At 47.2% G+C, this 12,787-nt stretch overlaps 1 protein-coding gene across 1 annotated transcript in view; it reads left to right on the top strand.

Moving 5' to 3' along the window:
• The first annotated feature begins 5,659 nt into the window (after window positions 1-5,659).
• Window positions 5,660-12,787, top strand: part of LOC144106666 (uncharacterized) — a 34,584-nt gene continuing 27,456 nt past the window's right edge. Inside the window, exon 1 of the mRNA XM_077639504.1 lies at window positions 5,660-5,906. Within this exon, the coding sequence (XP_077495630.1) occupies window positions 5,844-5,906 (63 nt within the window). The 5' untranslated portion in view covers window positions 5,660-5,843. The remainder of the gene's footprint in view (window positions 5,907-12,787) is intronic.

Here is a 12,787-nt window from a genome sequence, read left to right as displayed (position 1 = left end):
GAGCCTAAACCGCAGTGCACACTGTAGACTTCTGTTTGCTTGCTAGAAGTAGGGTAATTTAAACAGCGCGGAGGTGGAACGGAATGGGAATGTCGGTGAAAAATCGAAATTACCTTTATTTTAGGACCACACTGCATTATACTGGTCGAAGCATTAATTCACTCACAGGTCAAAAGATTGCTGCATGAGAAGAACGAGGAAAAACACTGTAATCGTGTTAGTGTTGCATCTGTAATAATAAACCCCTTTGAAAGCAAAAATTCGATTTAAGCCGCCGCGGTGGCTCAGAGGTTATATGGGAAAAACACGGCATTCCTGTGACGCTGTCGGCACCCACCAAGATGAGAGGGCTCCGCAAGATGGTGAACTCACGTGATGACATAATCAAGAAGAAAAACACGTGTGGCGTCGAGCACAAGGATCCAAATGTAGACTGCGTGCAAGGGGTTATATGCGAAATATCACTCACATGCAAGAAGGTATGCGTGGGCCTGACAGGCAGATGTCTAAATGAGAGGCTGAATGAGCACAAGCGTTCATGTGACGACATTACGCATCCTGGCAACGCACATCAAAAAGTGCCCCAGGAAAACAAATACAAAAAGAAAGCATGCTAACCGATGCTCAGCAAAACGACAGTAATCGAAAAATCGAAAAACAAGAGAGAGAACGAATCGAAGCCTTTACGATGATGACAGTAAATGAAGATTATGCGAACAGCCCACCCGTCAAACTCAACAAGAAAGAACACGCCTATCTGATATCAAGACAGCCATAACTGAGTGAGCCCACCCTCCCCCATTCCTACCAAAGCTTTTCCCGCCTGAAAAACAAAACAGAATGGCCCCGCCGCGGTGGCTCAGTGGTTAGGGCGCTCGGCTACTGATCAGGAGTTCCCGGGTTCGAACCCGACCGCGGCGGCTGCGTTTTTATGGAGGAAAAACGCTAAGGCGCCCGTGTGCTGTGCGATGTCAGTGCACGTTAAAGATCCCCAGGTGGTCGAAATTATTCCGGAGCCCTCCACTACGGCACCTCTTTCTTCCTTTCTTCTTTCACTCCCTCCTTTATCCCTTCCCTTACGGCGCGGTTCAGGTGTCCAACGATATATGAGACAGATACTGCGCCATTTACTTTCCACCAAAAACCAATTATTATTATTATTATTGAAAGCAAAACAGTTGAAGCTGCGTTTTTATGAAGGAAAAACGCTGAGGCGCCCGTGTGCTGTGCGATGTCAGTGGACGTTAGAAATCCCCAGGTGGTCGAAATTATTCCGGAGCCCTCCACTACGGACCTATTTGTTCCTCTCTTCTTTCACTCCCTCCTTTATCCCTTCCTTTACGGCGCGGTTCAGGTGTCCAAAGATATATGAGACAGATACTGCGCCATTTCCTTTCCACTAAAAACCAATTATTATTATTATTGAAAGCAAAACAGTTGAAGCTGCGTTTTTATGGAGGAAAAACGGTAAGGCGCCCATGTGCTGTGCGATGTCAGTGCACGTTAAAGATCCCCAGGTGGTCGAAATTATTCCGGAGCCCTCCACTACGGCACCTCTTTCTTCCTTTCTTATTTCACTCCCTCCTTTATCCCTTCCCCTACGGCGCGGTTCGGGTGTCCAACGATATATGAAACAGATACTGCGCCATTTCCTTTCCCGCAAAACCTATTATTATTATTATTATTATTATTATTATTATTATTATTATTATTATTATTATTATTATTATTATTATTATTATTATTATTAAATGTAAGCGCTCGTTCTGTTTCTCTGTGTCGTTCTGTCAAAGTTAGCGCTTCCATTGCAAAAATGCTATACCAACTAGCCCCAATCGTCGGTTCATTGTTAAAGCCGCACAATGAACTAAAAGTAATGACATCCGCTCCCTCCTCCTCTGTTGCCGGCCCTCCTTCTCTCAGCTGCTCCCGTGCGCCGACAGTGGCGGCACCTATCTGCAGGGTGTGCACCTAGCAGGCGCTCCTAACGCTCGTCCTTTGGCGCGCCCCGCCCGAATGAACTGTTAAATAAGATCATGGCATGGGGCATTAAAACATTTGTTGCTCCAATAAATGCCCCGACCCACGTTCCACTGCGATCGCTTTGCGGCATAAACAGTGGAAGTAGCGTACGCGAGACTTTGGATATTGTCGTATATTGTTGCCTTTTCGAACGACACCTTTTGTCGAGTCGCAATTGAAATTGAACGCCGTCAAGAGGAAGTGGAACGATTTACGTGCTGTATGCGGATATTTAGCCTTTACCATTTTTTGAGACAGACGTTCTATACCGCACGACTTTATATGGATCGATAGCTGTTTAATGCTTCCATAATTTAATCTCTCTGCGCGTAGTTGCCCGTTCGTGTAAATATTTACTTCTTTAGTTCAGGAAAGCTTGGCGATTGGTTCGAAGTGGCTATACCGCTGATAAGTCACAGGCTAACGTTGGAATGATCCGACTAGTTGTAGTCGCTTAATCTTTGTGTGTAGATTGACGACCACGATGTCCTAATTGCGCACTGTTACATGGTTTTGATCGAACAAATTTTGATGATGGATTTATTGTCTTGGTTGGTTAACAAGGACAACAAAAATAAAAACAGGCGTTATCACCACTGCTTCGCTCAAAGCTACAGCACTGGATGACTCACTACCCATGCAAAATTTTTTTAGACAGTCTATAGACTTTCGATAGACTTCTTTCTATAATGTCTATGGACTGTCTGTAGACAGATCCCAGGGAACAGTCTATAGGCAATACAAATACTATAAACGGTCTATAGACAATCTATAGATTTATGGCCCTACACTTTTAGTAGACTTTTGTCTATAGACAGTATATTGACTATGAATAGACAAAAAGAAATATCTATAGGAAGGCGACAGAGTCTATAAGGAGTCTATAGACTATCTATAGACTATTTTTATCAGGGTAGAATGCTGTCCTTCCGGCGATTGTCATCTGGCGTCAGCACATACCGTGATGGCTTGTAAGAGGACAATGGCTTTCATCGTGCAATTATCACGCATAATGCGTAGCAGCCTGAACTGCCGCAGGAAATAAAATAGGATTTGGTATTCCCCAACCTTATGAAGAAAGATGCAAGTCAGAGAAGAAAAATATACAGCGTGGCCTTCATAAATAATTTAAAAATCATGCACGACAGCTTAACGACATTGAAAATTGTTGTGGCCATTGCGAGCGCCTCTAGGACAGTGATTCATTTAACGCCACATATCGACGTTACAAAAGTTCCGACCAGCCAGATTTGCGCGTGTATTCGGAGGCAACTACGATGGAGTTTAACGCAATATGTTTGCGACTATGTTTAACGGACGTTCTCGCTTGCACAAATACTGTACGCGCAGATGTAATGTATTCAAGATATAGGCGCCGTTAAACAGTGCCTAGGCACAGTAACGGCCGACTTTGGTAGCAACCCCACCAGCACAGATACGTTCAGCAATGACGCAAAGTCAGGATTATACCTGCACCGCGAGCAGCATCAACAGCCGGGGTTCAAACAAAGAGAACTGCCTCTTCAGTACCGATTTCGTGAGCGGATATGCAGTACAACTGCAAAAAAAAAAAAGAACAAATACGTACAGCAGTGCGCACAAGATCAAAGGCAGACTGTCGCAGCGAGCAGTGTAGAGGACTTGGCTCAAACAACATGAAGCGCGACTTTAGAGTCGAGCTCATGAACGAGTCCAACTGCAATCAAACGAACACGCCATGCAGAGAGCGCAACATCAAAGCTAGACCTGGAGAGCCAGACGCGGTAACGGCGGCGCTGAGACAACACGAAGCGCGGCTTTCGTATCCCGCCAGCGAACGAATCCAACTACAACCATGCCGAACGTAATTAACTGCAAAGAAAGACTGCCGTCACTCGCGCTTCGCACCAAATACTAAAAAAAGAGAAAGACACGACTTCCTGCTCAAGAACGGCCACTTACCTCAAAAAGGCGCGGATCTAGCGCATTTTCGAAGTTAGCACGGCCGACACTTTACAGCCAAACCTTTCGGGCGAGCATCGTTGGTTTTGCCGTATGGAATAACGAGAAGTCTTTTCCCGTTGTTTTCTAGGTTGTTGCGCACATAAGCTGAACACAAGCTCGGTGTCTCCGCAAAACGTAAACGCCATCAGTGCTGCCAAAACTTTTCCCACCAAAACTCTGTCGCACAAAAACAAAAGAAATATGCCTTCGTGCCCGGGAATGGCGCCGGCGTCCGGTGCGGAGCAAAAAAAGCGCGCGCTAACACGTGATCACGGCGTCTTGGCCAATGGGAGTTTCGATCCTCCCGCGGCGCTCTGGAAGAGGGGGAAGCCGCGGGAAGTTCAAATGAAGTCGTTTGACTTGGGGTTCATTCAGGGTGTTCAGGCCAGCTGCGCGTCGGGACCAATCAGTGAGTGCCCGCTAGTAGGGCGCTGAAGCAGATCTCGGTAGCGGATCGCTGGTCGCAGTCTGCTGTAACTCTCTAATAAGAAAACTCTCCTTTTCAACCGTCAGGACATTGGTAACTTGCAGACCATTTGTCCAGAAGACTTTTGTCTAAGAGTGCGGTGCAGATTCCTGTGTCACTTTCTCGCAATCATTCTTATAAACAAAGCTTATTTCCTCGAGTTATTAAAGAGCTGAACGTGCTGCCTGATTTCCCTATAGGAGGAGTGATTCCGTTGATGCCTCTCTTCAAAGTCTGGAAGCGTGTATGTATCACTAGTGCTCCTGAACATCCACACAGTCAGATACATGTGCTGCAACTTAGGTGCAACATTCTGTTTTTAGTTCAGCAGAGCGATAGTTTGTACTACAGTGGCATATTCTCTTGTTCGCTGAACTCCTTAATTTATGAATTCGTGTCTATGTTATCTTCTTTTATAATTCACTTCCGTAACAGGCGGGTAAAGCGTGGTGGAGAGGTTGTGCAAATCCTGTGCGGTTGCGACTTGGTTATTAAACCCAAGAGCGATTGAGAGATAAGAGACGCAAAATCAACGAATCACTGTTTCATCAAGCGCTGGAATTAGTTTCAAGATAATATGCTCGTTCTTTTGAGTACCCTGAACTGAACACCATTGCAGGAATGGTGTCAATTTGGCAAGTTTAAAAGTAATAGCGCACTTTGTAGCTTCAGCTTTGTGGCATTGACGGCCCCCACGGTACCGGTCAGAATCACGGGACATGGAATATTAACGTTGCCAGATTAATACTCCATGTGTCTGTGCCTCATAAGAATGTTGGGCTATCAAGAACGTTAATGACTTTCACCACGGTAGATAGTGTGTGCAGTCGCGACCAAACTAATACGGAACAAGCTTCGGCGATCAAACTGCTCTCACGCCTTACCTATAGAAAATTATAGGGCACTTACTACACACGGTAGGTACTTATTTCAAAGCCGTCATACTTTCTCCACGTAAGTCGCGAGAAAAGTTCAGACGGCGAGGCATTCTTCGTAGTATTCTGGCCACAGCTGTACATCGAAGTGCAGCTGGCACCTTCACTCTAGTGTCAGTATATCTCCTGCGGTCGCTTCAATTAGGCGCAGCCGTTGCTCAGACAGAATCGCAAGATCGGACTCTCCGAGAAGAAGGGTGTTAGCCGGCGCCATCTGTCGGCTGCGGCGGCCACGACCGGCCGGCGGCGCAGCAGCGCGCGCTGCTCGTCGTCTGCGACGGGCCGCAATCGATCGGTGGCAGGCGGGCGCCAGCCAGAATGGCGACGTCTAGGCCCCGCCGCGTAGACTGCCGGCGAGCGACGCGACGCAGGTAAAAAGTAGCGCCACGCCGTCGGCGGACCGCCCGGTCACGGACCCACCCCGGAACGGCCGGGCCATGGCGGCCACGCCGACCACCACCAGCTGCTGGGGATGCTTCCGATGGCGCCAGCTGCAGCAGGTAGGAACACACTACGTCTACACTTCCCCACCTTCCCGAGAAATCGCGCTATCCCGTTAACTCGTCCCGCGACGGGATGTCTCCCGTTCGACGTGGAAAACGTCCCCTTTCGGACGCGCTCTGCTCTGCTTGCAGGCACGATCTCTCACGTTCTTCCCAGTTTAGCTGCCGTGAATATCCGGCTAGCCCATTTCGATGACCGCACTCTTGGGCAGTGCACTCAGACTACTCACCTGAAACCACTTACGAGCACCGTTTTATCCTCGTCAGCTCGAATCGCAGCTTTCAATTTTGGTTTTCGCTTCAAAGCAACGCCTGCTTCTCGCGAAACCAAAATTTTCACTTTTGAATCACAGGGACAGGGACAGTGTATGTAGGTCACAGCAAGGCTAACAATAAGACGCGGCTCTGACGATGTTGTCTCGCTCTCGCACTGCTCTTCCAATACATAGCGACTAACGAGCCTGAATGAATATTTTGCGACGTGTTCTTTTTTTGCTTGTTTTGGGAGATGCGCTGGGCTGTCCTTCTAACTCATTTATTAGTTAATCTGCACGCCCTAATACCTCTCTTCCGATGTGCCGGACGTTGATGCGTTTTTTTTCCCCGCTTACCTAAAATTGAGCGTTATTCGTGGAGGTACATTACGTCAACCAGGTAGGCAGCGTAAAAGCAGCATTTTGCTGTACTAACCGAATACATCGACAAGGACCGACCCGGGAAGTGTGCCGGTCGCTTGGTCGTTAACGGCCTCGGTTTCGACCGGTGCGATTCGGGAGGAGACCGTAAAACGGGATGACCGGTCGACGGACAGGATTAACTGCGTCGGCCCGCGTTGAGTTTTGTGACGGCCCTGCGAGGTGAATGCGCTTTCCGCTGATCGCGACCCAGTGTAGTACCACCTAAAGCTGCAGCACTTAGCAGGCAGGAATGCGGGCTGAAAAACATTGGCGACAGAAAGCAAAATAAAACACAGCCATTGATTACACTTTGTCTTCGAGAAATGACTGCTTTCTGGTAGGAATTTTAAGTACAGTTTTCTTTACAGTGAAAAACACTTAAACGATTTAGCCGCCGCGGTGGCTGAGTGGTTATGGCGCTCGGCTGCCGGCCCGAAAGAGCGGGTTCGATCCCGGCCGCGGTGGTCGAATTTCGATGGAGGCGAAATTCTAGAGGCCCGTGTGCTGTGCGATGTCAGTGCACGTTAATGAACCCCAGGTGGTCGAAATTTCCGGAGCCCTTCACTACGGCGTCTCTCATAACCTGAGTTGCTTTGGGACGTTAAACCCCTATAAACCTAACCAAACCACTTAAACGATTTGGTGACATCCCTGTCGCTGACTGATGAACGGCGACAGATCCTGGTCCCATCGTGTCTTCATTTCTAGGATTATGCAACAGAAAAAAAAGACAAATGAAAGCTTAGTGCAGCTGCTCTAGATAGTTCGTGATAAGGACAGTGAGCTTAAATTGAACCCTGCGTTTGATGCGAACGCTTATATGCCGGTCGCTGTAACCACGACCATCGCTTTCACAGGCAATCCGTAAAATTGATTACGTACCAGGAGAGTTTCGGGGCAATTTCAGAGTGTGCGTGGCATTTACGAAAGAAACGCGTATGCTGTGTAAGCTTCAACGTCCAGAACAATGAAGTATAAATAGCAAGAATATAATGTTATGATGCAATGGAAATGACGCTGTTTGCGAGTGGCTTCGTTACAAAACTTCTGGGGAATTGGACGTGACGAAAAGTTATGAACGTCTGTAGCAAGCCATAACAGGTATAAATCACGCCGAAATATTACGTCAAACCTGCGTTCGGTTCTCGTACAGATAGCGAACCTTCGTGACTACTTAGCGGGAACGCAACAAAACTTCACTTGTAATGGATAAACTTTGCATTTAGAATAAGGTCTGCGCAGAAAAATCAGTAACTCTGTATCAAGGTACGAGACCATTTACCGCTAATCGAGCGTGAAATTTCGCACTTCACACCAGCCCATCCCGCCGCGGTGGCTCAGTGGTTAGGGCGCTCGACTACTGATCCGGACTTTGCGGGCTCGAACCCATACGCGGCGGCTGCGTTTTTATGGAGGAAAAACGCTAAGGCGCCCGTGAGCTGTGCGATGTCAGTGCAAGTTTGAGATCCCCAGGTGGTCGAAATTATTCCGGAGACCTCCACTGCGGCACCTCTTCCTTTCTTCTTTCACTCCCTCCTTTATCCCTTCCCTTACGGCGAGGTTCAGGTGTCCAACGATATATGAGACAGATACTGCGCCACTTCCTTTCCCCCAAAACCAATTATTATTATTATTATTATTATTATTATTATTATTATTATTATTATTATTATTATTATTATTATTATTATTATTATTATTATTATTACACCAACCCAGCTCAAGGTTTGTAGCTTGGTCCAGATATCCGCCGTTCACGATTGTTTCCATTGAGTTACTTATCGAGTCTTCGATCACCGCTCTACTGGACTGCAGGTCGTGATATAAAAAATAATCAAACAAATTAATACTCACAAAAGGAACTTTAATAAAACAACAATCGCCGTTCTACACCTTGATGACCGTCGAATAATGTGATGACATGTATTTTATTTTCCCATTTGAATATATGGCGACAGCATGTAAACACAGCAAATACGTCACGTTGTTTTCTTTTTGTGTTGTCTTCACCGCTTCTGCCAGGGAATGCCCCAAAATGCGCCAAATGCCCAAGGCACGCCCGGAAATGTATGCGCATAGTTGGAGCTAGTAAAATTATCATTAACGTCATTACCGGAAGCAAAAGTCGCCAAAATTTTCTATAGCGAGCTATCTATGCTGATCCGTTGAGCTGAAGAACATTCGGAAATCGAGAGAATTGCGTTTCAACTCGTATTTTGCGCTGTGCGCGCGCGAAAAGCTACCTACCTCAGTAGGAACGCTCCCGAACGACGGGAAAAAGCGGTATAGAAAATCCATCGAGCACGGCTGACGTCAGAGATGCTTTATAAGCGACACCGTAGCATGCGCTGCCAAGCACGCGTGGGGCATTAACGATTCCTCGCAAAGGTCAAGCACGCAAATATGCGACCTTTCGGAATGTGATGCACCGACCTTCCAAGCTGGTCATTCTTAGACGCTTCTTCTCTGCATGGCTGTTGACACCGAATCGGAAACAATGGGTCAAAAACACAATAAGTTCAAATCCGGGAGGTTTAACATTGTTTTCGGCAGACGGTTTGCGTTTTGTGTCTCACTTTAATCCGAGGACTGACCCACTGTCATAGCACAGCGGCTACGGCGCGTTCTGCTAGCGAGCATTACGTCGCGGGTTCGATCCGCAACGTCGGCGGCTGCTTAGAGATCAAGACGAAAGGTGAGAGCACTCTCATGCGCTAAATTTCGTTGCTGGATGAAGAAGGCCAAGCGAACGAAATCAGTCCGGAGCCTTCCGATGTAAGAGGTGTCTCAGAGCACACTTTAATGCTTCTAGAAATGAAAGCCGATTAATGATAATCAATTTGGATATTGATTGCCAGAACAATATGCCTCCTCACCGAACTGCTCGCAAAACGGACAGCCGACAAAATAAATGTGAAACGTGGGAATCTTGACGCTCCTTTTGTACATTAACACCTCTTTATACAAGTCTCTCACGTATTACTGACGTTTCAAGACGTTCGAACACATTTGATGACATCTGAGGGACGACTATGAGTTTAGTACGTATTTCGTCGTACGCGTTGTCTCATCCTTGCTTAGCGTATTGCGCTTGTCCGTAAGCAGTGTGACAGTGTGACAAGAACTGGGCTCGTTTTTACTTTTTCACTGGTAAGTCGCACATTTCAGTGTCGGCCATTTTTTTATCACCCAAAACAAAGAACGAGAAACGAGTCTCGCGCGAAGAAATGAAATTCTGGGAAGCAACTTACGCCGATTTAGAACTCATAATAGCGAGCCTAGTGGTGCAGTTTTCAGTTTACTTATGTGGTGGTTACAGTCGGGCGCGTCATTATTATTACAATCATGATGATGATGATCATCATCAGTCTAACTATGTCAACTGCGGGTCAAAGGCTTCTCCCATATCCCTCCTATTAACGCAGTCCTGTACCAGCTGCGGCCACCTTACCCTCGCAAACTTCCTAATTTCAACTTCCAACCTGTCCTTCTGACGGTCCCTGCTACATTTGCTTTCTCTCGGAATCCATTAGGTTGTCTCAGTACTCTCTGACACTCTCCATAATCTTACACTGCTAGTTATTCCACTCACCCGCCGCGGTGGCTCAGTGGTTAGGGCGCTCGGCTACTGATCCGGAGTTCCCGGGTTCGAACCCGACCGCGGCGGCTGCGTTTTTATGGAGGAAAAACGCAATGGCGTCCGTGTGCTGTGCGCTGTCAGCGCACGTTAAAGATCCCCAGGTGGTCTAAATTATGCCGGAGCCCTCCACTACGCCACCTCTTTCTTCCTTTCTTCTTCCACTCCCTCCTTTATCCCTTCCCTTACGGCGCGGTTCAGGTGTCCGCCGACATGTGAGACAGATACTGCGCCATTTCATTTCCCCAAAAACCAATCATTATTATTATTAGTTATTTCACTCCCGTGGCCCGCATATGCGGTCACTACTTGCCCCAAGTTCATGCATTCCCTCACCAGTAACAGGAGAACATCTCCAGATGCCATTAAAATGTGACTTTTCCTCTCTCTTTCCAAAGCTTCGTTGCGTATTGCAAAATGTTTTCTTTCGGTGCCATTGAACATTACTTTACTTTTCTTCACAATAATGTTTAGACCCATTGTTCTGGTATGCCCCTTTACATACTCAGTAACGGTTGGCGATGCAACCCCCCCCCCCCCCCCCCCGACTTACTGATCAATGCATTGTCATCAGATAATCGGAGAATGCTATTCTCCAATAACTTTTATTCTCAGTTCTTTCCAGTCCAGTTCTCTGAATACTTCCTGTAAACGCGCGGCGAGCAGTAGTGCAGAGCTCGTGTCTCCCTGCCTGACACCCTTCTTAAATGGGATTTTATAGCTTTCCCTGTGGACAGCTATAGCCGTTGTTGTTGTTGTTGTTAGTGGCTTTTTATTAAAAAAAAAATTAACAATGGAAGGAAAAGATTTTGCTAGCCGCGACATCTGCCATCGAAGCCTGATGCACCTGAGCTGCGGCTAGCGTGAACAAAATCACAGGGAGATGGCAGGGAGACGGAAATAAAGGGGGAGCGATAGTAAGAAAGGGTAGGGGTAGGGCGGCAATATACATTATGTACAAGTACAGAATATCGACTATGGTCGCTGTGCGAATTTTCGAGTACTAATATACACCTGATGATTATCACCGAAAAACTTATGAATGTGCTTTTTTGACGGATTTGTACACGACGCCTTGCGAACATAAGGAAGATCTGGGTGCTGCCAGGGATAAAGAGAGAGAGAGAGAGGTTGGAATGAGCTGGGGATCCTATGGCTTGTGCCTCTGCACTCAGAAAGAGGACAGGAGAAGAAAGAGAGTTAAGATGGGCGAATACATGAAAACGCATGACTAATGCGGATCATCACAGCCGCGAACTGAAACCCGAGTTGCGTAAGAAACAAAGGAGCGCGCCTAACTGCACGGCGAGATTTCCCAGACTCCCGCCATGTGTCCAGTGCACGGTCTTTCGACAGTGTCCTGGTCTCGAAACTTTCCAAGGAAGCCGACAACGAGTATTACGCGCGCATAGACATGAGGCAGACCAAGATTACGTCATGCACAGCCTCAGTGACGCAGCAAGGAGCCCAATTAGGAGAGTCACCACCACGTGAAAGCCGCATACACACGGCCAAATCTTTAACTGGCGTGATTTTTTGCTTCCCTATTTGCGCCTTGTAAACAGGCTTCTCTTGGCTAAACCGCTGGCATGTTCATGTTGCAATTTGGCGCGTGTGGCGGCATTTGTAGTTTCATTTTTTTCATATTATGCTTGAGTGGAGTAATCGCCTGATTAAATAAAAATGCCGCAATCACGCTTACTCTGGGCAAGCTACTTGCCTAGCATGGGAGGCGAGGTAGTTTACCCAGAGGAGGAAGCGAGATGAACCAGAACCATTGCTGCATGTGCCGCTTGTTCTGACTCTTCGTAGCCGTAGACGATGATGGTTACTAATATTTTGGATTTAATCAGGCAATTACTCCACTCAAGCATTATATGAAAGAAAATGAACTGCGCAATGCCCCATCATCATCGTCATCAGCCTGACCACACCCACTGCAGGGCAAATGCCTCTCCCATGTCTCTCCAATTAGCCCTGTGCTTTGCCAGCTGCGCCCACCCTGTGCCTGCAAACTTCCTAATCTCCACCACATGTCACCACATGCGTCAAATTACAGCATGAATATGCCAGTGGTTTAGCTGAAAGAAGCCTTTTACAAGGTGCAATTAGGGATGCGAAAATCAGCTAAGGATTTGGCCGGGTGTGCAGTCTCGCTCTGTGCTTTCACTGCCGCAACTACGTTTGTCTGAAGAGAGCCTCTCTATTTCTGTCGACGTCGGCTAATATAGTAGTTCTCACGTACTTGCACAGGACTAGATACGCGAAAATTCGATAATTCGAACGCAAAAAGGGGACCGAAACTTTGTTCGAATTAAGTGGAGATTGAATTAACGGGATCCAGATCGGGCTCTCCTGTGTTATGCCGATGGGAACACAACGACAGTTCGAGCGAACCGGGAGTTCCAACCAAGCGAGTAAGAATGTTTCGTTTAGTTTGTGGGGGTTTAACGTCCCAAAGCGACTAAGGCTATGAGAGACGCCGTAGTGAAGGGCTCCGGGAATTTCGACCACCTGGGGTTCTTTAACATGCACTGACATCGCACAGCACACGGGCCTATATA

The sequence above is a fragment of the Amblyomma americanum genome, chromosome 10, assembly GCF_052857255.1.
Source record: "Amblyomma americanum isolate KBUSLIRL-KWMA chromosome 10, ASM5285725v1, whole genome shotgun sequence".
NCBI classification, from domain to species: Eukaryota; Metazoa; Arthropoda; class Arachnida; order Ixodida; family Ixodidae; genus Amblyomma; species Amblyomma americanum.
Note: the sequence above shows the minus strand (reverse complement) of the source record. Positions and strands in the feature narration are given on the sequence as shown.